The sequence below is a fragment of the Eubalaena glacialis genome, chromosome 13, assembly GCF_028564815.1.
Source record: "Eubalaena glacialis isolate mEubGla1 chromosome 13, mEubGla1.1.hap2.+ XY, whole genome shotgun sequence".
NCBI classification, from domain to species: Eukaryota; Metazoa; Chordata; class Mammalia; order Artiodactyla; family Balaenidae; genus Eubalaena; species Eubalaena glacialis.
In genome coordinates this window covers 65,870,195-65,897,378 of record NC_083728.1, presented here as the reverse complement: position 1 = coordinate 65,897,378, position 27,184 = coordinate 65,870,195, and the positions used below count along the sequence as shown (strand labels likewise).

The 27,184-nt window shown below is 45.4% G+C and overlaps 3 protein-coding genes across 6 annotated transcripts in view; 1 reads left to right on the top strand and 2 right to left on the bottom strand.

The window, feature by feature from the left end:
- The window catches only part of SNX29 (sorting nexin 29), a 562,097-nt gene extending 544,242 nt beyond the window's left edge, over nucleotides 1-17,855 (bottom strand). Inside the window, exon 1 of one of the 4 annotated variants that reach the window (XM_061208309.1) lies at nucleotides 17,762-17,855. In XM_061208309.1, coding sequence (XP_061064292.1) covers nucleotides 17,762-17,768 — 7 coding nt within the window. In that variant the 5' untranslated portion in view covers nucleotides 17,769-17,855. Of the gene's footprint in view, nucleotides 1-3,133; nucleotides 3,184-17,621; nucleotides 17,635-17,761 lie in introns of those variants that run through there. The other 3 variants (XM_061208310.1, XM_061208308.1, XM_061208311.1) reach the window with 3 other exon arrangements.
- Nucleotides 17,767-20,364, top strand: LOC133104211 (uncharacterized). Its single transcript, XM_061209858.1, has 2 exons — nucleotides 17,767-18,268; nucleotides 18,877-20,364. Exons 1-2 carry the CDS (start codon nucleotides 17,767-17,769, stop codon nucleotides 19,110-19,112), a joined length of 738 nt encoding a protein of 245 aa, XP_061065841.1. The 3' UTR covers nucleotides 19,113-20,364.
- Nucleotides 20,365-21,530: 1,166 nt separating this feature from the next.
- On the bottom strand, nucleotides 21,531-25,369 carry TNFRSF17 (TNF receptor superfamily member 17). The gene is made up of 4 exons (XM_061208097.1): nucleotides 25,282-25,369; nucleotides 23,982-24,099; nucleotides 23,495-23,626; nucleotides 21,531-21,986 (listed from the first exon to the last, which is right to left on the bottom strand). Exons 2-4 carry the CDS (start codon nucleotides 24,097-24,099, stop codon nucleotides 21,697-21,699), a joined length of 540 nt encoding a protein of 179 aa, XP_061064080.1. The 5' UTR covers nucleotides 25,282-25,369; the 3' UTR covers nucleotides 21,531-21,696.
- Nucleotides 25,370-27,184: the final 1,815 nt, after the last annotated feature.

Genomic DNA, 27,184 nt, shown 5'->3' with positions numbered 1-27,184 from the left:
CTAATGACATGTAAGCAGAGAGCACTGGGAGGGATCTGGGGAAATTATGCCATCCTTACAAAAGAACAGATGTTAACGGCTTCGTTCCTTCTTCCATCCTTCGTGCCTTAATCGTAAACACATCGGGTGGAGCCAGAGCAGCATCTTGCTACCTTGAGGCAACAAGCCTGCAGCGAAGGCCAAGAGAATCACAGAGACACCAGCCCCGATGTCATTTTGCTGCTAAACCAAAGCTAGAAATCTCATACCTCTCACACAACAAACAGTTCCATTTGTTCAAGCATTGTACATTGATTGGGCTGTTACTTACAGCCAAAAGCATTCTCAACTGATACACATGGCATACACCAAACTCCCATTTAAGAGGGTGTGGGGCAAGGACACTTCAAAGCCCCAGGCAGACCACTGTCAGAACCACATCTGATGCTCCACAAGAGACCCAGTGACTCCAATCAACAGAGACACAGCTGCATATTATGATGCACCAGACACAGAACACAGTTGTTTCAAAGGAGACCCAAATTTAGAGTTTGTACAAGGGCAGATGCTCCACACTGCAGGCCTTGAATTGCCACTGAGTTGCTTCTCTCTTGGGCAACTCAGCCGGGGCTTCACCAGGGAGTACCAGCAGGGCATCACCTTAGAGATGGTCAGTGATTCATGTAAGTCATGCCAGGGCCACCCGGTTGCTAACAACTGTAACTGTGTGGTGAGCACTTCCTGCATGCCAGGCACAAAACTGAGTCCTCTGAATGCACTGTGCCCTGTAATTTTCACGACCACCCTACCAGCCAGGTATTAGGATCCCTGAATTGCAGATGGGGAAACTGAAGCTCAGAGAAGACAAGCAATTACATGCATTGACCCACTCGGTAATTATTTAACTTCTACTGTGTGCCAGGCAATGTTCTAAGTGCTGGGGACACAGGGGTTAAATGGTATAAAAGAACCTTCTTCTCATGGAGCGAAAATTCTCTCAGGAAGAAACAAATAGCTCCTAAGTAAACTAATAAAGATGATGTTAGAGAGTCATACTAGAAAGAAAAACTAAATGGGGTGATGACAGGGAGGAAGCAAGAGGGCCACGTCAGCCAGGGCAGTCAGGGAAGGCCTCTCTGCACACGTAATATCTGAGCTGAGCCCTTTAGAACAAGAAGGAGCAGCCATGGAAAGATATGGAAGACCAGCATTCCAGGCAGAGCAAACGGCCAGGGAAGAGAGGAGAGAACAGCTTGGCTTCTGGTCTTCCAGGACCCAAAGGAAGCCTCTTATGACTTGAGCAAAAAAGCAGAAAAGGGGAAGCAAAGACAGACAGGCAGGGGCCAGTAACAAAGGTCTTGTGGGCCATGATAATGGGTTTAGGTTTTGTTCTGTATTTGAATACTAATAGTTGGAACCGTTGGACATCCCTGGTGGTGCGGTGGTTAAGAATCCGCCTGCCAATGCAGGGGACACGGGTTCGAGCCCTGGTCCGGGAAGATCTCACATGCCGCGGAACAATTAAGCCCGTGCGCCACAACTACTGAGCCTGCGCTCTAGAGCTGCAAGCCACAACTACTGAGCCCGCATGCCACAGCCACAACTACTGAAGCCTGCACGCCTAGAGTCCGTGTTCTGCAACAAGAGAAGCCACCGCAATGAGAAGCCCGCGCACCGCAACGAAGAGTAGCCCCCACTCACCACAACTAGAGAAAAGCCTGCTCACAGCAATGAAGACCCAATGCAGCCAAAAATTAATTAATTAGTTAATTAATTAATTTTTTTAAAAAACACTTAAGAAAATAATAGGTGGAATGGTGACCCCGACTGGAGATCGTGCCCCTCAAGGGTTGTTAGGACTACCACACGGGCTCCTGCCTCACCCCAGGCCTGGAGATCAAACCAGTCAGTAGACTCTCCATGGACACACAGGAATACAGCTGACTTCCCAAACTCTGCCACTGTTATTTTTTCTGGAAGAGGTCTTGAGAAAGGATAGCTCACGCATCCTTCCCACCAGACCAGAGGCCATCTTGAAGCGTCACTCAGGACGGCTAGAGACCCCGCCGACCCTAGGCCCTCAACATCGCTCTTGACACCTGTGTCTATCAAATCATCCTGCTCTCCGTTTAGCAGAAGGTCCAGTTTCAGCTCTTCTCTAACACCACAACTGGGAAGTCAGGCTTGCTTTCTTCCTTTTTCCAAGTACTGCACCCAACAACTCTACCTGCCCTTGGGCAATGCCAACTGGAAATTCGACAAGGTTTTCCCCCCTGAAGTGCTTTTGCTATTCTTTCTGATCATAAAAGTAATTCATGTGATAGAACTATCATATAACCCAGCATTTCTGGGTATATACACAAAAGAATTGAAAACAGGGTCTTGAAGAGATATTTGTATGCTTATGTTCACAGCAGCATTATTCTCAGTAGCTAAAATGTGGAAGCAACCCAAGTGTATACTGACAGATGAATGGATAAGCAAAATATGTATGCATATACATACAATAGATATTATTCAGCCTTAAAAAGGAAGGAAACTCTGCAATATGCTACAACACAGATGAGCCTTAAGGACTTTATGCTAAGTGAAACACACCAGACACAGAGAGATAAATACCACATGATTCCACTTATATGAGGTACTAAGAGCAATCAAAATCATAGGGAAAGAAAGTATAATGGTGGCTGTCAGGGGGAGGGGAGGGGAGAGAATGGCGGTTAGGGTTTAATAGCTACACATCTGCAGTTTAACAGGATGAAAAGAGTCATCGGGATGGATGGTGGGGTTGCTGCACAGCAATGTGAAGGTATTTAACACCACCAAACTGTACACTTAAAAATGGTAAAGACGGCAAACTTTGCTATGTGTATTTTACCACAATTAAAAAAAAAAAGAGTACTTCATGTGAAAAAATACAATAACAACAAATCGGGGGGAAATATACAAAGAAAATAAAAATCTCCATCATCTCACTCCTGATAATTGTTAGCGCAGTAACTCTCAAGCTTTCAGGTGCACACGAATCTCCAGGCAGGCTCTAATTCAGAAGGGCTGGGTGGGGCCTGGGGTTCTGTCTCTCTCACAAGGTCCCAGGTGACGCTGATGCTGCTGGTGCCTGACCCACCGTGAAGAGCAAGGATACAGCACCTACCCCTAATGATATGCATGATGATCCCAGATCTCTGCGACGGAACTCGTTCCACTGCTTTTTCTAGAAAGGTCAGCAGCCTCCTCTGCCTCACCCTGCAAAGCCCCTCCACCGTGGGAAGAAAGCCTGTTCTCTAGAGAGAAACAGTCTGAGGTTGTGCAGGTCTCAGCCCACCACACACCCACCCTCGCTGACGCGATCTCTCCCCAGACAAGAAGTGCACTTGAAAAAGACAGTCCTGACCCCTGAAAAGGCACCTGTGGCCATCCCAGGCCTGAACGGGGATGAAGAAAAGGGGGTCTCGTAGGGCAGAGGGAGCACGGGCGGCCTTGGGAGCATTCACCGACGGCAGGAGGTGCCCAGGAGGCCCATGGCCATGAGGAACAGTGGAAGGAGCGCTAGTGGGAAGTCACAAGGCATCAGGAGTTCTCATCCCGGCCGGGCTGCTTGCTGGCCATGTGACTCGGACAGTCACTTCCCTTCTCGGGGCACTGGTTTCTGCATGCGATCACACCCTCCTAGCTCTGCAGTCTGCGAGTGTGGGGTATCTGTGGAGACAGGCAGGCAGAGCAATCGATGCTACCGGGCTCTTTCCTACCTTCTCCCAGGGACCAAGAGGAGAATACAGGACCCCTCCCAGGGCAAGAAGAATCTTCCAGCCTCAACGGCTGCAACCACCCAAGAGGAGCAGGGAGCCAGTGCCCACCTACCGAGCCTCAACTGTGGGCTAAGCCATTAACTGACTGGCATCTAATCCTTGACAAAGAAGGAAAGGTGGCTCCACTCAACAGAGCACTGGGGCTGAGAGGAAAAGACCTTCACCCATGGAAGTGCTGAAGGAAGGATTGAATTTCAAGTCCGCTGCCTCGGCCATCTGTGAAATCCTGCTCACCCTCAACCCCTGTAACAAACCTGCAGTGACAGCCCCACTGCCAGTTCAGGAATGATTTCTCTAAGAAACCCCAGCCTTCCTGCTTCCTTCCTTCTGTAAGGGTAGCCCTGAGTCAACACTATCAACCAGATGAGCCAGAATAGGCTTCTTTTTTTTTTTTTTTAATTGGAGTATAGTTGATTTACAATATTGTGTTAGTTTCAGGTATACAGCAAAGTGATTCACAGAACAGGCTTCCATCAAAGTGAAAATAGAAAACAGAAAGGCACCCCAGGGAATACACCCAGGGTCCACAAACCTGTCAGAGAAATGCAGTGATCTCCTGAGGCTCTAACTTAGAAATCACCTGCGTTTGAAAATCAGTCACCTGGTTCAGGTGCATCGCTGTTGTCTTTCATGTTTAGAATCCTTAAGATCCTACACTAATTTTTCCCACAAATCTCCAGCCTTCAGTGACCTCCTGGGGAGAGAGAGCAGGGATTCAGGGTAGGACAGGGCAGGTTCGAATCCTACATCATCAGCTATGTGACCAAGGACAAGTTACTTAACCCCTCTGCACCTCCTACAGCTTTTTTTTTTTTTTTTTTTTGCTGCATTGGGTCTTCGTTGCTGTGCGTGGGCTTTCTCTAGTTGCGGCGCGCAGGCTTCTCATTGCGGCGGCTTCTCTTGTTGCGGAGCATGGGCTCTCGGCGCGTGGGCTTTAGTAGTTGTGGCTCGCGGGCCCTAGAATGCAGGCTCAGTAGTTGTGGCGTGCAGGCTTAGTTGCTCTGCGGAATGTGGGATCAAACCCATGTCCCCTGCATTGGCAGATGGATTCTTAACCAATGCACCACCAGGGAAGTCCCCTCCTACAGCTATTAATGAGTGAATGGATACCATGCACCTAGAACAGTGCCTGGTATACACCAAACACTTTATACATATTAACTATTATTGCTGTTGTTGTGGGCAATCCTATACCTCTGGCTCTAACAAGTACTTTCATCAGGCTTCCTTCTCTCCAGAGCGCAGGCAAAGCAATCCAGTCCTGGCCTCTGTGTTCACTGCCCTGGGGGACTGTAAAGGTGAAAAAGCTTCTCTGCCATGTGGGGAGGGGAAAACCAGCAAGATGCCCCCAAGGCACTCTACATATATCCCTTCTCCAATCCCTGCCACAACCCAGGAGGTCAAAGTAATCATGGTGCCCGTCCACAGAGGAGTTAGGTCACTTGGGCAAGGCTGCACACACACACACAACGGTATTTCCCTGCCTCTCTACGCAGTGGCAGAGGGAAAGTCATTTCTCTGCTCGAAGGCCAATCCTTGCAATGCACTCAGCGGGCATAACGGAGAAAAGAAAAAGATGGTAAGGTTCTTTGGGTGCCCACTGCAGGCCAGGAATTCTGCCTGAGGTCAGGCAGCAAAGCAGCGCTGAGACCCTGATCTGCCTGACCTCTTCCACACCACACACTGCTGGCCTGCTGGGGGCCAGGGAAGCCTGACTGAAAAAGCGGCAACTTGAACTGTGCTTAAAAAAACAGGAAGAACTAGAATACAGAATAGGTAAACCCATAAAGATAGAAGGCTACTGCTTAATAGGTACAGGGTGTCCTCTGGGGGTGGTGAGAGTGCTTTGTAACTAGACAGACAAGGTGGTTGCACGTTACAAATGTACTAAATTGCCACTGAACTGTTCACTTTTAAATGACTAATTGTTTATATAATTGTTAAATTTCTAACTTAACAGTTGTTCATCGTTCTAATTGTATTAAAAGCATACATGGTTTCACGTTATCTGAAATTCACCTCCGTAAGAAAATACTTTATGGAAAGGACTGCAACAGGTAGATGAGAGCACATTCCAAGCCAAAGAAGCCACCACAGCAGGAGTTCCCTAGGGGTGGGACAAGACTTCCGATAGGGCCCAGACCCCACACTGAAACACAGGGGAGAAAAGCCAAGCTCACTCCTCTCTCACGTTTCTGATTACACCGAGGGGAGTGTCTGTCTGAGGCCAGTAAGTCCTTACCTTCTGCATCAGGCAGGCCCCTAACAGGAAACAGCAGGCACTCTCAAATAAGGAGGCTTCAAGGAGGTTTACTTATAAGGGGCCCTACAGAGAAGTGGTGGCGAGAAGCGATTCTCAACCAGGATTTCAACGCCCCCCCAAAACAGGGCATTTGGCAATGTCTAGAGACATTTTTGGCACAACTAGGGGGCTGCTCCTGGCATCTACTACAGTGTACAGGACAGCCGCACACAACAATCATCCAGCCCGAATGTCAATAGTGCCACAATTGGGAAATTCTGCCCTAACTTAAGTTTGATTGTCCCATTTCACAGACGATGAAACTGAGGCTCCGAGAAGCTAAAAAACTTAAACCTCTACTTGTGCTCTGAACCCCATCTTTACTTTATGGAAAAAAATGTCCCTCTTTTTCCAACATTGTCAATTCTTTCTTCTCATCTATGCAATTCCTACAGCATACGGGGATGTCATAATACCTCCCCCCAGTTTAATAAAAGCCTTGCCTTGTTCCCACGTGCCGCTCCAGCCTCCACCTCATTTCTCTGCTGCCCTGTCCAGCACAGCTCTTCCTTCACGAGAGCGGCCAGGCCCTCTGTGAGGGCCACCCCTTCCACAATGGCTGTTCCCAGCTCTGGCCAAAGGCCCTTTTGTTCCCATCTCCTCCTGCACCGAATTATCTACACAGGGGCCATAACATCTGGAACACAACAAATGACTTACTGACATATAACAAACACATGATACATTCAATGATATTATATGATTTGTTCAATGCACCCTGCAAAACTGCAATTAACATGGCATTTTTATGGAGCCCTGTAAGCATGTGGAGCGTTGTCTCAGATGATTTGTGTTTCTGGTTCCCCTCCTCACAGAAGGAACTCAACAACTGTTGGATCAAGACTCTGGGGTTCGGTTCTGTAGTCCCTCAAGCGGCTGCTTTAAATGGAGAGGACCAGAATGGCCTCGTGCATGCAATGCACATTGCATGAGTGAAGCACTAGTTTCGTCTGCATTAGCACATGAACAGATAAAATGGACAATCATTCACCCCCAAAGTCAGGGCACTGGGTCCCAGTATTGTGGGGTAAAGTGGCACAGCTGGAGGAGGACAAAAGGACAGACTTTCCTTCACCACACAATGGAAAGAGGCAGACTCTGCTTGGAGGCAGATGGGCTCGGGCCATCCAAGTGGCCTTGTGATGCCTAAGAACAAAGACTGGGTCAACAGTGGACTCATAAATGGGAAAAGAATTCCCTCTAGAGCAGAGGTCAGCAAATATTTTCTGTAAAGAGCAAAATGGTAAATATTTTTGGCTTTTCAAGCCAGATGGTCCCCGTCACAGCTACTCAATCAGAGTGCAAAAGCAGCCAGAGACAATAGCAAGAATGGGTGTGGCTGGGTTCCAATAAAGCTTTATTTACAAAACAGGTGGCCAGCCCAGTTTGCCAATCCTTGCTGCAGAAAAAAAAAAGAAAAACTGCAGTGTGCAAATACTCTGAAGAGAAAGTGTATCTTCCCTCATGGTTGGAGAAATGCAAATTATAAACTTACCAAATCAACCACCACATGTTACCACTGTATAACTACTAAATTCACCAAGAAACATTTAAACTGAAATTCCTCATTGCTGGCAAAGCTCCGGGGAAACACAATGGTCAGAATGGCCATCATCAAAAAGTCTACAAATAACAAATGCTGGAGAGGGTGTGGAGAAAAGGGAACCCTCCTACACTGTTGGGAACATAAATTGGTGCAGCCACTATGGAGAACAGTATGGAGGGTCCTTAAAAAACTAAAAATGGAGTTGCCATATGATCCAGCAAGCCCACTCCTAGGCACATATTGGGAGAAAACTCTAATTCGAAAAGATACATGCACCCGTATGTTCACAGTAGCACTATTTACAATAGCCAAGACATGCAAGCAGCCTAAATGTCCATCGACAGATGAATGGATAAAGAAGATGTGGTACATATACACAATGGAATACAACTCAGCCATAAAGAAGAATGAAATATTGGCATTTGCAGCAACATGGATAAATTTAGAGATTATCATACTAAGTGAAATAAATCAGACAGAGAAAGACAAATATCATGTTATCACTTATATGTGGAATCTAAAAAAAAATGATACAAATGAACTTATTTACAAAACAGAACCAGACTCACAGACATAAAAAACAAACCTATGGTTACCAAAGGGGAAAGAGGGGGAGGTATAAATTAGACGTTTGGAATTAACAGATATACACTACTACATATAAAGTAGATAACAAGGACCTACTGTATAGCACAGGGAACTATATTCAATATCTTATAATAACCTATGATGAAAAAGAATCTTAAAAAGAATACATATATATGTATAACAGAATAATTTTGCTGTACATCTGAAACACAACATTGTAAATCAACTATACTTCAATTTTTTTTTAAAATGAAATTCCCCATTGCTCGTAAAGCTCCAGGGATACAGGAATGCACCACTGGTAATGAGTACCAGTGCAGAGTCCTGGAAAGCAACGAGCAGGGAATACCAAAAACTACAAGAACATCAAAGCACCTTCCTGACTCCTGGGAAACTAAGCTAAGGAGGAATGGGCCGGGGTGGGGGGGTTGGGATTATGAGAAAAGCAATAAGTAACTTCCTTACCAGTCTCTCTGTCTTCCAGGTACTGAGTAAGGCATTGTACATTCATCACTCACTTTCATTTCCATTTTCTGATGAGGGAATGAAGAGTCGGAGAAGTTCAACAACTTGCTCAGGTTCTTCAAATGCGAGTTAAATCCAGGATTGCCTGAGTGCAAGTGTTTTTCCACTGCAACATGATGCCTGCCTAAACATGGTTTCAGGGGTGCAGATTTTTCCCACAGCGTTCTAGAACAGGGGTCAGCAACCTACAGCCCCCAAACTGCAGGTCTTCTAAATAAAGTTTTATTGGAACACAGCCACGTGCTTTCACTTGCGTATTGCCCGTGCTGCTTTTATACAACAGGGATGAGTAGTTGGGATGGAGACCAGATGGCCCACAAAGCAGAAAATATTTACTATCTGGCCCTTTACAGAAAACGTTTGCCAACTCCATCCTAGAACATCATAAATGGAATTTACTTTCTTTTCCTACAATGGGAGAAAGGTTAAATAACTGCAGCATGTCAATTTAGTGGAATGTTACGCAGCATTTTTAAATAATTGTGAAGAGAAGGAACATGGGTAAATGCTATCATAAGTGAAAACACTAATTCAAATGTAGACTCAATGCAATTAGGTAAAATGCATATGCTTTGAACATAGACAGAAGTGGAATACCTAAAAATCTAAATATTTAATATGTTAGAAAGGTATATTTATAGGTATATTGTTTTCACAATAGCCTTTAATGTCATTTGGGGGTTTTGCTTTTTTTTTTTTTTTTTTAAGGTGGAGGAGGAAACAGCAGATTCCAAACTATGCAGACACAGGCAAGGAGAAGCGGGGTGCCAGTGGGCAAGTTCCCCCCTCGTGGGAAGCCGGGGAGCACAGGCCCCTGAGGGCTTCTGGATGGGTGAGCACAAGTCAGGGCTGGGAAAGGGCCCTCACTCTCCCTGGAGGCCTCAGGCTGCTCCTCCCACAGCCTTTCCCACCTCAGCAAAAGGCATCCTCACCTGTCCAGATGCTCAGGAGTCACCCTCGCCTCCCTCGGGTCTCTGCTGAGACATCACCTTCCCTGCGAGGTCTTCCTTGACCACCCCCCACCAAATGACAAGAGCCCTCCCTCCCCCTTCAGTTCATCCTCCATCCAGACAACAAGTGGGACAGATGCCACCCTTGGGCTCTGGACTGGGCATATGATCCAGGCATGGGCAGCCAGAGCCACGGTGATGGGTTGGTTCCAGGATGGCCGCGAGGCCAGCCAGACCACTATGAGTCAGCCCCAGGACTTCTGCCGGAGCAACTGGAAAAGGCCTGCCCGCTTGGGTGTTGCTACATTGTAGGATGCGACCCAAGAGCTGCCAGTGGCCGGCTTGCCTCCATGGAGGGGAGGCTGTCTGAGGGTGAAGCCAACAGAGAGGAAAGTATTGAGAGTTGCGAGCCGGCCAGAAAGGTGGTCCTGATGACTCTCTAAGCATCAGCTAAGGCTGAAGCCAGGCTATCCCTAGACCTTTCCAGCACAAGATGCTTTAAACTCCCATTGTGCTGGAATCAGCTTCCACCACATGCAATTGAAAAGAGTCCTGGGGAATTCCCTGGCGATCCAGTGGTTAGGAGTCGGTGCTTTCACTGCTGGGGCCCGGGTTTGATCCCTGGTCGGGAAACTAAGGTCCCATAAGCTGCGTGGCATGGCCGGGTGTGTGGGAGGAAGAGTCCTGGTTAACATACCCATTACTCTAACATTTTGGGTACATTCTTTCAATTCCCTTCAACAAACACCGACAGTACAGCCCTCTGCTAAGTGACAGAAGATGCGCCAAACTGTCATCCAACAAATGATTGCTGAATGTTGAACCCTGAATTTCTGGCCAGGCTCTGCTGCTACCACTGCCTCACTCTCACTGGTAGCATTTTTTGTGTTGGGTCTTCGTTGCTTCGCGCGCGAGGGCTTTCTCTAGTTGCGGCGAGCGGGGGCTACTCTTCATTGCTGTGCGCAGGCTTCTCACTGCGGTGGCTTCTCTTGTTGCGGAGCACGGGCTCTAGGCACGCGGGCTTCAGTAGCTGTGGTGCACGGGCTTAGTTGCTCCGTGGCATGTGGGATCTTCCCAGATCAGGGATCGAACCTGTGTCCCCTGTATTGGCAGGCAGATTCTTAACCACTGCGCCACCAGGGAAGCCCCTCACTGGTAGCGTTTTAAACAAGTGCAATTGCTTTGGCGGAAAGAGCAATCAAGAACCATCAACAGGGCTTCCCTGGTGGCGCAGTGGTTGGGAATCCGCCTGCCAATGCAGGGGACACGGGTTCGTGCCCCGGTCCGGGAAGATCCCACATGCCGCGGAGCGGCTAGGCCCGTGAGCCACAACTACCGAGCCTGCGCGTCTGGAGCCTGTGCTCCGCAACAAGAGAGGCCGCGATAGTGAGAGGCCCGCGCACCACGATGAAGAGTGGCCCCCGCTTGCCACAGCTAGGGAAAGCCCTCGCACAGAAAACGAAGACCCAACACAGCCAAAAATAAATTAATTAATTAATTAAAAAAAAAAAAAAAAAGAACCATCAACACTTTCATGTTAACACTACTTCAAGGAAATCATCCTAAAGACATCATCAAAAGGAAGAAAAACTACCTTGAACAAAAATGTTCACTGCATCATTATGTATAATAGGAACAAAAAGGAAAAAAAGGGGGGGGGATAAGTTTCCACAAGTAAAGTCAGTAATTTAAAAGTTATGCCATATGTATAATGATGGATTACTGATGGATTATGAAGTCCATAAAAGATATCAATATGAAGACCATGTAGCAATATGATAAAGTTTTATCCAGAAATGTTAAGGGTAAAAGCAAAATGTGAATTTATATGATAGTGATAAAATTACTTCAGCCTATGTCAACATTTCTCAAGCTTTTTCTCATTCTCTGTCAGGATCCTTTTTAGACATTTTTTCCTTAATCACCCCCGCCATGAAATTTTAATACCACAGATGTATTACCATCATGCATATCTGTGCTTTAGACACAAGAATAGATGTTTCTCCCCCACAGGGGTGATATCACCCCGTTGAGAATGCATGGCCTGTGTGCAGGCAAGACGGTAGCAAGACGGGAGGTGCTTTATCTGGGATTATGTTCACACTGCCAGAATTTAGAGAATTTAGTTCCAAAATTTAAGACCTCTGAGCATTTGACTTCCTGTTGGTCACCCAGGCAGAGCCATGCAACCGGGAAGCGGGAGAGTGGAGATCAGTGGGACTGAGTCCATTGCCACTTGCTCACAAGAGAGGCAGGCAGTCAAATGTTTGCTGACAGTGCAACAGTTTCTTCTTACAATCTGCCATAACAGATCAGCCCAGTGCCTTCAATGGGGGGGAAAAAGGTGATATCATCACTTTTTCTGCTTCGAATGACTGCAGCTATTCTTTTTTCCGTTCACTCATTTCAGCTGATTCTTTTTTTAACCATTTTCTAAATTGAAGTATAGTTAATTTACAATGTTGTGTTTCAGGTGTACAGCAAAGTGATTTGGCATATATATATATATATATATATATATATTCTTTTTCAGATTCTTTTCCATTATAGGTTACTATAAGATATTGAATATACTTCCTTGTGCTATGCAGTAGGTCCTTGTTGTTTACCTGTTTTATATATAGTAGTGTGTATGTTATTCCCAAACTCCTAATTTATCTCCCCATCCACCATCAGCTGATCCTTTATTCCAAATACAAGCCACTGCTGGAGACGACGCAGTCAATGCCAAAGAGAAAATCATGACCTTCAACATTCCAGAAAAATAAGAAAAAAGCTGCCAAAATGAACCTAAACATCAGAAAAGACACAGCAGTAAATTACCCACTAAGCCCCCAACTCTGGTGTTTCAGCCCCTTAGAGCTTGTCTGCTTCACTCATTATTTGACCTCTCTGGGTCTGGCTTTCCCCAGGCCTTGAAATGGGGGTTTCAGGGTCTTTCTAACTTAAGAAGGATTCGTGACAGAGTAATTACTGATGGAAATGAGCATCAAGTAGCTTCAACTATAAAGTCTTACCAAAGACAGTGCTTGAGAATCATAATGACTTTCTGACCCTACAAGTTCTACTTTCCCCAGTAAGAGCAAAAGCATTATCTGAACATCAGAATTCCTTAGCTAGTAGAGGCTGATAATCAAGTATTCCTACCTACCGGATTCTTTAAAGAGAAACAAGTAAATCATCACACTATCACACTGAAACAACCACCCACATCTGGCAGGTATCCATCCTCCTAGCAATTTGTTTACTTCTACACACATACATGAATCCATAAACATTGTTTTATGTGCATGTTTTGATGTGCATCAAGGTATATATTTTAAATATAATTCTGTACCTTGCTTCTTTTTAGAGAACATTAATGTTGAGATATAGCCACAGTGATGTGTATAAATCTAATTTATTCCTTTTAACATCTTTGAGGTTTTCCATCATGTGACCATACCACATATATTTGTCCACTCCCCTATTAACGGTCATCTTAGTTGTTCCTGGCCCCGTGATGCCCATTTATCTTGTGCATGCATTACCTAACCATTCCAGTTCCTGGTGATTTGTACTTAATGTATTTGGCCTTGTACCCATCTGACCTCTGCCTCCACTCCAATATTTTCAGCTGCAAGACACAACAGACTCTAATTGCCAATTTATAGGCTACTCGAGAAACTGAGAAACATGTCAAACTACACCAAAAGGATACCATCAGCAAAATCCCACAAAGAAACCTAACAGGATAAACTGTTTCCTTCAAAAAAAATGGCAAGGGGGCAAAAAAAACGAGAGAGATGAAAGGGGAACCCATAGTTTAAAAAAAGACTTTGTGTTTCAAAGGATACCACCAAGAAAGTGAAAAACAACCCACAGAACAGGAGAAAATTTTTTGTAAAGATATCTGATAAGGGACTTGTAGCCAGAAATTATATAGCATTCTTACAGCTCAACGATAAAAACAACCCAATTTAAAAAAAAAAAAAAATGGACAAAGAATCTGAACAGACATTTCTCCAGAGAAAATATACAAATGGCCAACAAGCACATGAAAAAATGCTCAATATCATTACTCATTAGGGAAATGCAAATCAAAGCCACAAAGAGATACCACTTTACACTCACTAGAATGGTTATTATCAAAAAGACTATTGGTGAGGGCAGGAAGAAACCAGAACCTTTTTACAGTGCTGTAAATGATGCAGGAATGGAAAATGGTGCAGCTGCTTTGGAAAACAGTCTGACAGTTCCTCAAACACACTCAGCAATTCTGCTCTTAGATATCTGTCCAAGAGAAATGAAAACATATTATCCACACAAAAATCTGTACGTGAATGTTCACAGCAGCATTATTCATAATAGCCAAAAAGTGGAAACAAGTCCATGTCTGTCAAATGATGAATGGATAAACAAAATGTGGAATAGCCATACAACAGAATATTATTCAGTCACAAAAAGGAATAAAGTACAGATACATGCTACAACATGATGAATCTTAAAAACATGATACTTAGTGAAAAGAGACACAAAGGTCACATATTGTATTATTTGATTTATATGAAATATCCAGAATAGGCAAATCCATAGAGAGAGAAAGTAGATTACTGGTTGCCTGGCGCTGAAGGAACAGAAAATGAAGAAGAGCTATTAATGGGTGTGAAGTTTCTTTTCTGGAGTAATGAAAATGTTCTAAAATTTATTATGGTGATGTTTGCACAATTCTGTAAATATGTTAAACATTAAAAAAAAAAGAGAGAGAAAGAGACCTAAAAAAATTAAAAGACAAATCAATTTGCATTGTTTAAACCATATTTAGACCCTGACTTTTAAAAATACACTATAGGGAATTCCCTGGCAGTCCAGCGGTTAGGACTCAGAGCTTTCACTGCCAGGGCCTGGGTTCAATCCCTGGTCGGGGAACTAAGATCGGGCAAGCCACGCGGCGTGGCCAAAAAAAAAAATACACTATAAAATAAAATTATAAGGCAATCATGGAAATTTAACATTGAATATCTGATATTAATGAATTACTGCTCATTTCCTATAGGTATGATAATGGAATTGAGTTATTTTTTTTAAAAAGGAGTCCCTATATCTTAGAGAGAAATATTTTTTTAAAAATTTACAGATGAAATGATATAGGACTTCCCTGGTGGCGCACTGGTTAAGAATCCACCTGCCAATGCAGGGGACATGGGTTCAATCCCTGGTCTGGGAAGATCCCACATGCTGTGGAGCAACAAAGCCCGTGCACCACAAGTACTGAGCCTGCGATCTAGGGCCTGCAAGCCACAACTACTGAGCCCGTGCGCCACAACTACTGAAGTCCGCGTGCTGCAACTACTGACCTGTGTGCTGCAACTACTGAAGCCTGCGGGCCTAGAGCCCGTGCTCCACAAGAGAAGCCACCGCAATGAGAAGCCCGCGCACCGCAGCGAAAAGTAGCTCCCGCTCGCTGCAACTAAAGCCCGCACACAGCAACGAAGACCCAACGCAGCCAAAAAAAAAAAAAGAAGAAGAAGAAATGATAGGATTTGCTGGGTGTCTAGGATTTGCTTCAAAATAAACTGGGGAGAGAGGTAGGAAGTAGACAGGTATGTGGGTGAAGTGTCATGAGTTGGTAATTGTTCATTAGACTATTCTCTCCACTTTTTTTTTTTTTTTGCTTGAAATTTTCTTTAAAAAAAATATGCAAAAGAGAGTAAATATTTCCATGCCACATTATTTTATGTGCCAATTATTAATCCCATAGGTGGAAAATACCTTGGACTTCCCCTTCCAATCCTCAGCAACCACTTTTTCTGCCTCAATTACAATCTTTCCAAAAGAAGGCTTTCATCCTTCATGGTTTTTCCTTAAAAAGCCATGTGTTGGTTTCCTTCTGTAATTTGTTTAACCTTAGACCTAATGGGGTTTTTTAACTGAATTTTAAAACTTCCTTAGTTTTGACAGTAAGTTGCTCCTTAAAGTATACATTGGTCAGTTTCCCTTGGCTTGTCAATTTCACTTGCTCCCAATGAAGACAGTAAAGAGAATGGTCCAGAACTGTGAGCTCAAGGCAGAGACTCCATGGTCACATTAAAAAGAAAATTCAGGGCGTTCTTAGCCCCAGCCCTTGTCCCAGAGCTGGGCCAGAAAACAACCCCACCTGAACCCCACAAGGGTCCTTACAGAAACAATGGCAGCTCTCAAGTTCCTGACTACACACCATGTAAGGGGCACAGTACCAATCGCTTTACGTGAGTAACGTTAGTCATTGCAACAAGCCTAGGATACAGGTACTATTATTTATCCTCATTTTGCTGAGACTTCCAGAACGGCAGAGCAACTTGCTCTAAATCACACAGGTTTATGTGGCAGAGCAGGTATTTGAACCCAAGCTGTCTGCCCACAAGGTCTGCACTTATTCCAGGCTGTACTACCTCCTGGGTGGAAACCAGCTCATCGCATCTTTGTTGTGGTATCACTAATGTTCAAGGACCAGAAACTCTAGTGAGGCCAAAAATCATCTGACAACAGAAGCTGGACTATCTCCCAGGAAAACCCCCCTCCCCAGCTCCCCCATTAGGACCATCAATTTCACAAACCTTGCTCATGAATAGCAAAACAAAAGGCACCTAAGTTATGGAAAATGATCCACAGAGTTAACTTAAAAGTTAAAGATGGGGGCTTCCCTGGTGGCGCAGTGGTTGAGAATCTGCCTGCCAATGCAGGGGACACGGGTTCGAGCCCTGGTCTGGGAAGATCCCACATGCCGCGGAGCAACTAAGCCCGTGAGCCACAACTACTGAGCCTGCGCGTCTGGAGCCTGTGCTCCGCAACAAGAGAGGCCGCGATAATGAGAGGCCCGCGCACCGCGATGAAGGGTGGCCCCCGCTTGCCGCAACTACAGAAAGCCCTCGCACAGAAACGAAGACCCAACACAGCCAAAAATAAATAAATAAATAAAGGAGTTCCTTGAAAAAAAAAAAAAAAAGTTAAAGATGAAGAGAGACACATGGCCTTCACCTTGCCCCGCCTCGACCTCCAGAAATGCCTGAGTCCAAGGCCAGGGCCAGCTGGGCTGGTTGCAAGGATTCTGTAGAGGCTATTCCACAGTGAGGGGAAAACAGGCAGAAGGAGGGTAGGCGGGTCCTCCTAAGTAAATCCAGATCCCAGTCAGGGCAGCTGCAAGGCTTCCCTGAGTCACTCCCATCTCTACATACTACACCCAGGAATGACTTAGCACCAAAACACCAACGGATCTCATGAGTGGAAAGGGCTGAGAACACGCGTCCAAGTCTAGGGACTAAACTTCAGAAACACTGAAGGCAAGCTGTCCACACATACATCAAGCCTCCCACCAAAACCACCCCGCTCCCCAGTGGGAGAGACAGGGTCGGACTGGGAAGGGCAGAGGTCCCCAAATGAGCTCAGCATTGGACAAGAGGGGACGGGCTGCTGGGCAGGACTAGGGAGACCTCAAATGAGCTAGGAAAAGAAATGGAAGGAGTATGAAATGGAGTATGAAAAAATAACCAAAATACAAGAAGCAGAACCAGAGAGGGAAAATGAGAAGAACCAAGCGTCCTCTGGAACCGAGAGCTAGCGGGGGACACGAGGCTCAGGAGGCAGCAAACTAAGAATGAGGCACTCTTTGCCTGTGTGTAGATCGGAGTGACTGGGGACAGGGGCCTGGGTGGTGGGAATGACTGGGGAGCAGGGGGACCCGCAACTGGAACTGGGACTCAGGGAGTCTAGGAGTTAGGAGGGACTGAGACACAGGAGGTCTGAGAACTGGGGGTCGGTAACTGGACTGGGAGGGACTGGGCGATCTGGGGGACAGGTGTCCAGGAGCTGGTTGTAAATGATGGACAGGAGTCAAGGGACTAGGAGTGCCTGGACCCGGGACGCCAGAAAAGTGCAGGTGACCAGAAGCTAAGAACTGGGCGTACATGGGGGTCAGGAAACTGGAAGCGATGGGACGGGGTCCGCGAGCGAGCGGGACGCAGGGACTCGGGGGCCGGAGTGTGCAGCTGGTGCGGCGGGAGCCGGGGCGGCTGGGGTGGGTGACAGCGGCCAGGCCGCCACTCACCGCTCATGGTGCCGCTCCCCGGGCCGGTGCCTGCCGTGCCGCCGCCACTGCCGCCACTGCCGCCGCCACTGCCGCTACAGCCCTCCAGACAGGCCAGGAGACGGCGCGCCCCGCCCCGCCTGCCGCCCCGCCCCGGAAGTAGAACCCAGCCGGCGCGGCCCCGCCCCCCGACCCGGAACGTAAACACCCGCGCCGGGCGGCAGAGTTGGGGTGAAGCTCGCCGCCCCGAGGCTGCTGGGCGCCCGAGGCAGACCGGAGACCCCCGCAGCGACGCCTCGCGATCAGCAAGGCGGTCACCGGACGGGACGCCTCCCCGCCATCCTGGGCTCACACCTCTGTCGGGGAGCCAGACGGGACGGTGGCCACGAGAAACGAGACAACGCGGTTCGAGAGCGCTAGAAGCGGAACGGGGAAATTTAAAAAGAGGAATGGGCCAAAGCGTGGGGACAGGGGAGGTGGGCAGTCCCGGGGGGCCACTCTCTGGAGACGACTTTAGAGACCTGGATGGTAAGAGGGAGACGGCCCGGGAAGATCGACGGGAAGGGTGTTCCAGAAGGAGGGGTTGACTGGAGTGAAAGGGTGAGGGAGAAGAGGTGTGAGAGAGGAGACTGAAGAGGTGGGTGGAGGGCCCTGCAGGCCATGGTGAATGGGTTGGACTTTCCTGCCTAACTCTAAGGAGATAAGGGAATGCGAAATCATTACAAGAATTTAAGGAGGGGAGTGACGCAATGTGAATTAGGTATTAAGGTGATTCCTCTTCCTGGGTTGAGAATGAATTGTAGTGGAGCAGGGTGGAGAAGGGGCAGCTGGTTAGGGGGCCACTGCAATTGTCTGGCAAGAGATACTAGTGCCTGGGGCTACGGTGGTGGCAGTGGTGTGAACGTAGATGGGTCGTGTTTGAAAGAAGGTCAGGTTACTGCCCCATTTTACAGATAAGGGAAAGGGGACTCAGAAAGGTTAAAGGAGTGTTTTCCCAACTTGTTTTGCCCACAACCCAGAGTAAAAGAAAATGCATTTTACACCACAACCCAGTACACAAATACATATATTTAAGAAGCTGTTTAACAAAACAATTCTGTAGGTAATGTATTCTCTTCGACTTTTCTTTTTTTCAGTGCTGACTGAGACGATTGATCCACTTCTAAGTCTTGATCCACAAAACACTGAATTGAGGCCCCCACGGGGAAATGGAGCCAGAATTCCAGCCGAGTTCTGCGTGACCCACATCCCCTTGGTCTTCCTACTGCATTGCCTCTCAACACATACTCTCTGGCCCCTGGGAATTTACCTTTTGGATTCAGCAGAGATCGAGAGATCTTTGGAGAAGGATGCTCTGCAGCATTATTTATGATAGAGAAAAAGTGAAAAGCACCAAAGCCAGGTTACAGAAGAATAGCTAAGCAAATCATGGCCCACCTCACAAAGAATCTCGTAGTTGAAAGTGCTAATTATAAAGGTTATGGAAATGCAAGGAAAGGCCAGTGATAACAGAATAAGTTAAAAAAAAAGCCCTGTTCAGGGAATTCCCCCGTGGTCCAGTGGTTAAGCCTACATGCTTCCACTGCAGGGGGCATGGGTTTGATCCCTGGTCAGGGAACTGGTAAGATCCCACATGCCACACGGTTTGGAAAAAAAAAAAAGCCCCATGCAAAATGGTCTGTACACCATGATTACAGTTGTGTCAAAAGTCAAAATACAGGGCTTCCCTGGTGGCGCAGTGGTTGAGAGTCTGCCTGCCAATGCAGGGGACACGGGTTCGAGCCCTGGTCTGGGAGGAGCCCACATGCCGCAGAGCAACTAGGCCCGTGAGCCACAACTACTGAGCCTGCGCGTCTGGAGCCTGTGCTCCACAAGAGAGGCCACGATAGTGAGAGGCCCGCGCACCACGATGAAGAGTGGCCCCCACTCGCCACAACTAGAGAAAGCCCTCGCACAGAAACGAAGACCCAACACAGCCAAAAATTAATTAATTAATTAATTTTTTTTAAAAAAGTCAAAATACAGTCATGTGCAGGGACTATGATAGAATGTAAAAATGAAAATACTTGTGTGTTTGGTTGGTGGGGTTGTTTTTCCCATTTTCAAAATTGTACTTTGTAGTTGCTGCTAATTTGTTATTCTAGTTAAAGAGTCAGTGTGTCTGAATCCCTCCTCTCCCCCGCAGAAAGCCTAGTTTAGGTCTGTCTGCCTCTGTAACTTTTGGTGAGACATCACATACTTGCTTCATGGAATTGTCTTCATGGCACTTGAGATGGTATAGGTTATTGAACTCGTAGAGTGTGCTTTACATTTTCCACCACCAGCCACCCCCCCTTTAAGTATTGTAATTCCTTCCTCCCGAGATTTAGCCTGGTACTGGAGGACCAAGAATCAAAAGCCTGATGTCAGCAGCTCTTCTGGGCTTTTGAAAAAATCTAAACTCATTGAGGGGGGTGAGGGGAGAAGGAAGAAGGCCTGTGAGAAACTAGGAGGAATATTCCCAGGCCATATAACAGAAAAGGAGTGTGTGCCTGCCCTCAAAGAGACTAGACCTCAAAGCACTAATAAAAACCATGATGGGAATGTAACTAACACAAAGTACTTAACATGAACCAGAAACTTTTCATGGGAATAAATAAATAATAAATGTATGTGTGTGTATATTTTCATTTAATCCCTAAAACAACATTATAAATAGATACTATTATTATCCCCATTTTACAGATGGGGAAACTGAGGCATAGAGTGGTTAAGTAACTTTCTCACAGTCACCCAATGTCTATAACTTCCTAGTAACAGAGCCTGGAGTCAAACTCCAAGAGCCAGTGCCTTCACCGCTATACTGCGTTGTCTCCTATGGCCCTCAAAGGCCTGGAATGGAGCCATGATGGGCCCTGAGTGGGTAAAAAGTTCCCACCAAGTTTCTCCATACCCAAAACCTGACACAAAACCACAAAGCCCCAAGACCTTCAGGGTCTCTGCTGTGGTGCCAGTGGGCATCTTAACAATGATCAAAGTCAACAGATTACCAGAGGGCACTGCCTATTGCACAGCCCTTTCCATAGCACCTCAGGACCTTTGCACAACCCAGGGAAGGCAACCCTCTCCCAATAATGACTAAGATTTTAGCCCAAAGAGATGGGGAAACTCAGAAATGGAATTAAATTGATGTGAAGAGGGAAAAGGGAATAGATCAGAATGTCTGGGTTTAAATCTGGCCCTGCCATTTACCGGCTATGTGATCTTGCTCTGACTTAGTTTCTGTCATCACCTGTAACATGCAGATAATAATGATCCACGTACCTTGTGGTTTGTTGTATATATTAAATGAGTTAGTACAGGTAAAGCACTTGGAACAACCCCTAGCACATTAGTAAGGGTAAATAAATGCTAGCTATCATTATTATTACCTGCATGTAGGTGCAAAAATGATACCTAGTACCCATTTATCACAGTTTGCAACTACACGTTTATTTATGTGATTATAATAATGCCTGATGCCACCATGAAGCTGAAAGCTCACAAGGTCAGGAACTGGCCATGCACTGCACACTGAATTAGTGTGGCTGGCTCTAGGCTTCTCCTGTAGATAGAAAGTACATAGGATAACCTTGCTTTCCTTTAACAATAAAAAGAAATCCAGTCTGTCCTGAAATGTATGTGTGCATGTATAAGAGAGAAGTGGTCTAGCCACAGAAATGTGTGACTATGGAATCTACACATTGCAGTGCTTTTTTTTTTTTCAGTGAGTCAATTTAATCATGAAACCAAGGAAGTTTCCACAGCTAAGCTCCCAACAGTAAGGTAGAAAAATATATCTAACAAAGATTTTCCAGAATTAGAGAACAAAAAGCCATATCATCCACTGATAAGTACAATCATCCTAAAAAGATCTGATACATCATCCTTTTCTTCTGACAAAAGATTTTCCAAGTAGCTCTATACCATCGAAATGGTTAATTAGCTGGGAAAATTGATTTCTCCGTCCCCGTGACACTCGAGGCAGCTAGCAGGCTGTTGCAGTAGTCGTTTGTTTTCGTGGTGACAAGAATGGTTGCACCTTCCTCCATGGCTGGGAGTGGAAAGAAATGGTCAGAATCGACCTTTGGTTTGCTCCTGACACAGTCTTCACACGTACATTCTTCCACTGTGTACCCAAGGCCTCTTGAAAGAAGAGTTTCCGCACCAGTCCCGCCATCATCGCTCTCATACAGGTCTGCATTAGCATCCTTCTGGAGAGCCGATCCTGATTATGCAGAAACAGAACCGTTAACCTAAACTTTTCAGGGCGCATGGTTGTGCCAGACTTAGCAGCACACATCCAGGATCAAAGCATCGTGAGATGTGTCTCTTCCCACAGAACAAATAAGTGGGTCCTACACTAGACGTCATGAACTGACAGACCATGGGCCACACTGGGTTCAAAGACATGCTTGGTTTAGGGCGTACAGTGTTTTTAAGTGTTCGCTTGTCTGTTTTACATTGGCCCACATTTGAAAAGCAAGAGATTTTACATACAAATCTAGACAACTGGCCTCTTTTTTTTTTTTTTTTTTTAAGAAAACAAAATGTGGCCCCTAGGAGCCAACATTCCTACACGGAAACAATTGGGAGTCGATAGCACCTGTCTCCTTCAAGCAGGGCACGGGCTCCCCTATCGCCGAAGCCTCAAGCAGCCCACTACATTCATTTCTCACCCACTTGGCCCTTGGATGCATTAAGGTACTGAGCCTTTTTACACACGTGAAATGACAAATTACCATATGTTACAGCACACCAAAATCAGTGTTGGGTGACACTTTAGAATTCACAGTAAAGATGCTTCTCTTACAGAGCATTTTGTGGCAGATTACTTTTTTTTTTTAAATGAATCTGTCATCATCACAGAAGGAAGGAGTCTCCGCTACATCCCCATATATGTCTATGAAGGCACGTTTACTACTTCCTCAACCTTCTGCAGTGTAACTCCATCTTCCAAAACGTCACACTAAAGTCACTCCCCACCTGTCTCTCAGACCCCAGGCAAAAAAAGAGAAATGAGTAAATCATATGGAATAGCCATCTCCCTCCCTTTACTGCACTAGAAAGCAAATGAGGTGGATGCTTTACAGATTATGCACGGAAAATACATGCAAAAGAAATAGGGCAATGGCTGCAAAGTGTTCGGGAGTTAGATCATGGGCAAAGGTGCTGAAATATTTTGATCTTACAAAGCCTTTAAGTAGAACATTCACTTCTCTGGGACTGGTTCTCTACTGCTTAATAAAGACAAAAATCTTTGAGATGATTGCTTAAATAATCCAGGAGCAACTGGTATTCATTTCTAGCATTTTTCGCAGTAAAATGTTCACCCAAGCAAACAACACTTATATTTGTATGAAAATATGGCCACGGATCTTGCCAAATATACTTTTCCCAATAGTACCAAATCTGGCTAGCTTTTCTGATAGCATGACGTTTAATCAATGTGCTAACTTTGTCAAAGAGATGGATGTTTCCCAAGGAAGCCTCAGTACTTCAAAAGAGTAATTAGAAAAAATGTTGGGGAAGGCTGACATTGTAGGACATCAGCAAAGAAGGTGTAAAAATTGAAAAGAAAGCTCACTTCTTCCAAGAGTTCATTTAACCTGTCATCTAACACACTCAAAAGGGCCCTTACCGGATGAGACACTCAACATGAAAAAAGAAAAGGAACTGAAATTCACCATAGCCACCTCTTGGAAACAGATTTCAAAGATCAACCATCAAACCAACCTGTGTTTTTAAATTCGTCCTTTAATGGCTCGGAGCTCATCTTCCTGAGCAAGAACATCAACACGAAAACTGTCAAAGAAACTATCAAGCTGAGGCCCAAACAGGTCCAGAGAATTGCATTTGTTCCTTTCACTGAATTAAAAGAATGTCAGAGAGATAATGAACTGATAACATCATATCCACATCAAGTAAAGATTATTTGCTGTCCAATTCCCCTAATTCCTCAGCATTGACTTTTAAATTCTAAACAATACTTAATTAGGAGAGCTGATAAAAAAAATCTCTGTTGTTAAGATTGCAGAATAAAATTGAGTTCAGTTCTGAATAATTGTTTGTTCCTGTTGGCATTTAAATGTTGCCTAATTTTCTTCCTCTTTTTGATCCAGAAAATCTCACCACCTTCCCCGTAATATTTCTTCTTTGAATAAAGTCAATACAGAGAGAAGACGTCACACCAATGAGGAATTGTTCGAGCAGTATTACTTACTTGTATTACAATAACGCTGACATATTAGAGGAGGGGTATTAGGGCATCGAAGGTGACACGGTTTGCAAGCATTCAGCAATCTGTCAAAATATTCATTTTGGAAGCACTGTTGAGCCATCTGGAACGGGATCGCAAAAAGAAACAAGGAAACCACAGAAAGAACAGCATGGGAGGACAAGTAAAATCTCGTCGAGAATTCCCCAGCAAATGTAATGACAGCTACTAGAATGTCGAGGGAAAAAAAGAACTTCACATCAATGATTTGGTTCTTATGGGGGCTGACTCCTTGTACCCTGGCTAAGGATTTGAATACCAACACTAATTCCAGTTTCTAAGTTTGAGGCCTGGGTGGGGTAAGAGATGGGGCGTATGTAGCAAGGGCTATGGTTTATACCTGAAACAGAAACTGCTTATTTATAGAGGAAATTTCTCAGGCAGGTGATAGTTGCAGGATGTCGACAAGCCTGAGGCATCAAGCAGAAGGTTCAGTAACCATTTTTGGAGCATCTGTTTGTGAGCTGTGCTGTGTGATGGGCCCCAGGGAGAGAGATAAGACAAGGTCTGTGTCCCTTAAGAACTAAAAATCTAACAGAGGAGATAGAAATTCACTCGAATAACCACAAAGTGTAGTAGGAAGATAGAATATGAGAGGGAAGGAATATGAAGCATGCCTACCAGGTTTTAAACCTAGGAAGAATCCCAGAATTCCGACAAATAGGGATTTCTAGGGTAAAAGTTAAATTGGCAAGAGGGTTGGGGGGAAGATAGGTTTGGGACATAATAATAATATATGAATATTAATATATTATTAATATCTATGTTCCATTGTTGAAATTTTAGAAAAAAAACAGTTGAGCATGTAGAAAAATTATCCACAATCATAGCATCCAGAAATAATCACTGTTAGTATTTTGGTGTATCACACAGAGTTTGCAAACAGGCCTGCCAATGTGTTCTTTTCTTTTTTTAATTTTTATTTTATTTTATATTACAGTATAGTTGATTTACAATGTTGTGTTGGTTTCAGGTGTACAGCAAAGTGATTTAGTTATACATATACTTGTATCTATTCTTTTTCAGATTCTTTTCCCATAAAGGTTATTACAGAGTATTGAGTAGAGTTCTCTGTGCTATTGCCAATGTGTTCTATTTGGCCAACTCCTGGGAGGATTTCTGTAGGTGGATGGAGGGATAGATAGACAGATAAATAGATAGATAGGGAGGTGCATTTTCCTTTTTACATAAATGGAATCACATGCGTTTGTTTCTAACCATACTGAGAAATAAATCAAAATCTTACATTCCTCTAGGGTCCAGGCAGTGAGGTCAACAGGTGTGACACCCTGGGTGGGACAACCAGGAGCTGAAAGGGCTGGCCCAGCAGGTCCCACGCCCTCACGCTCCTGCCAAATGGTGACCTTTGGGAGACAGGAAAGGACACAGGAAAAGCATGATTAGAGATAGGCAAGGACAAAGATTACCCCTCCTATCAGCCAAGCAAGGAGAGCTTCAGGAAAGGATAGGAAGTGGGGTCAAATTCTGCAGAAAAGTCAGAGGCGGTGCACTAAGGAAGGGGGTCATTGGTGGCCTTTGAGTATGTCAGTGGGCATATTGTAGGTATTTAAGGAGTGGAGAGAAAGAGGAGGTGGCCAAGGTGGGCCACGCCTGGGAAGTCTGGTGGAAACCAGAACTGAGCTTCGATATCTCTTGGAAAAGAAAGCACTACTGTTTCTGACAGATGTACTGGCTCAGGTGCCTGAAGTCCCATGTAGAAGGACGTTCACTGCAACATCATTTGTATTCACAAGAGCCTGTCCATCAGTGGGGAATCCACTGTAGACTACAACACAGCCATCAAAAAGAATGAGACCAATGTGCTCTGATATGAACGGTACATCACCGAGTGGAAGATACAAGGTACTGAACAGTGTGTTTATAATCTTCTCTCCTGTGTTTACAAAATAAAATATGTAGGGTCTATATATAGAGATATAAACATACGCTACATCTGTAAAGATACTCAGGAGACTGATAATAATCACTGCCTCTGGCAAGAGACATAAAGTCCAGGGTGGAAGAAAATTAAAAAAACTTACTTTTCACTGAAAAATCTTTGGTAATGCTTGAATAACTTTTTTAATAATGATGATTTTTTTTTTTAATAAGAATCATTTTTTTAAAGGGTGGTGTCTTAGTCCATTCAGGCTGCTATACAAAATACCATAGACTGGGTGGCTTATAAACAACAAAAATATATTTCTCACAGTTCTGGAGGCTGGGAAATCCAAGATCAAGGTGTCAGCAGATTTGGTGTCTGGTGAGAGCCCACAGAGAGCTAGCTGTCTTTTCACTATAAACTCTCATGGTGGAGGGGGCAGGAGATCTCCCTGGAGTCTCTTTTATAAGGACACTAATCCCATTCATGAGGGCTCCACCCTCATGACCTAATAATCTCCCAAAGACCTCCAAATGCCATCACACTGGGGATTAGGTTTCAACATAAGAATTTGGGGTGGGGGGGCACAAACATTCAGTCTACAGCAACTGGGGAGCTTGGAGGAGGGAAAAGAGTAGAATGAAAGAAAAGTTTCCCAAAGATGAAGAGCATAGGCTAAGGGGGGAAGAGTAAAGATTAAAGAAGTCAGAGAAACCAGTGATGGGCAGAGTCTGAGACAGTGTGAGGCCTGAAAGCCAAAGCACCAAGGAAGCCCTTCCCCGGCACCCTCACTGAGCCATACGAGCAGTGAAGGCCTGCCGAGGTTGCTCTTAATTCCTTGTAGGCCTCGGGCATCTTGGAGAAGCCCAGGAATGGCTCCATCCTCAGAGAGGTCACTGCAGACATCTACTGGCATGTTGCCAAGCCTCTCAGATGTGCTGGGTGGGCTTCTAGGGACCAGGCCGGGAGGCTTCATCTTGCCTCAGCCTCTCTCCCCACAAGCATCTTCTCTCCCCGAGTTGTTTCAAGCTTGAACCAGAGAGCGCAGGCCTTGGAGCTGTACCACATCAATGGATGGGCGGCCCAGAGAGGATGGTGATGCCATCCTGCTGAGGCTCCCCAGGGTAGCTCTGGTCCCTCCCCTTCCCCAGGTTTGCTGTTCAGCTTGTGCAGCTCTTCTTTGATTCTGTGAGGAAAACCTGTGATCCTTCCAATAAAATCCCATTTTGGCTTAAGTTAGCCAGAGTCAGTTTGGGTTGGTTGCTAA

Coding starts and splice junctions, on each gene's coding strand:
- TNFRSF17 (XM_061208097.1), bottom strand. CDS start 24,099: ATGGCTCAACAGTGCTTCCAAAATGAATATTTTGACAGATTGCTGAAT. Junction 23,627..23,981: donor TCAGCGTTATTGTAATACAA/GTAAGTAATACT, acceptor CTTTTAATTCAG/TGAAAGGAACAAATGCAATT. Junction 21,987..23,494: donor GGACGAATTTAAAAACACAG/GTTGGTTTGATG, acceptor CTGCATAATCAG/GATCGGCTCTCCAGAAGGAT.
- LOC133104211 (XM_061209858.1), top strand. CDS start 17,767: ATGGTGCCGCTCCCCGGGCCGGTGCCTGCCGTGCCGCCGCCACTGCCG. Junction 18,269..18,876: donor CGACTTTAGAGACCTGGATG/GTAAGAGGGAGA, acceptor TCTTTTTTTCAG/TGCTGACTGAGACGATTGAT.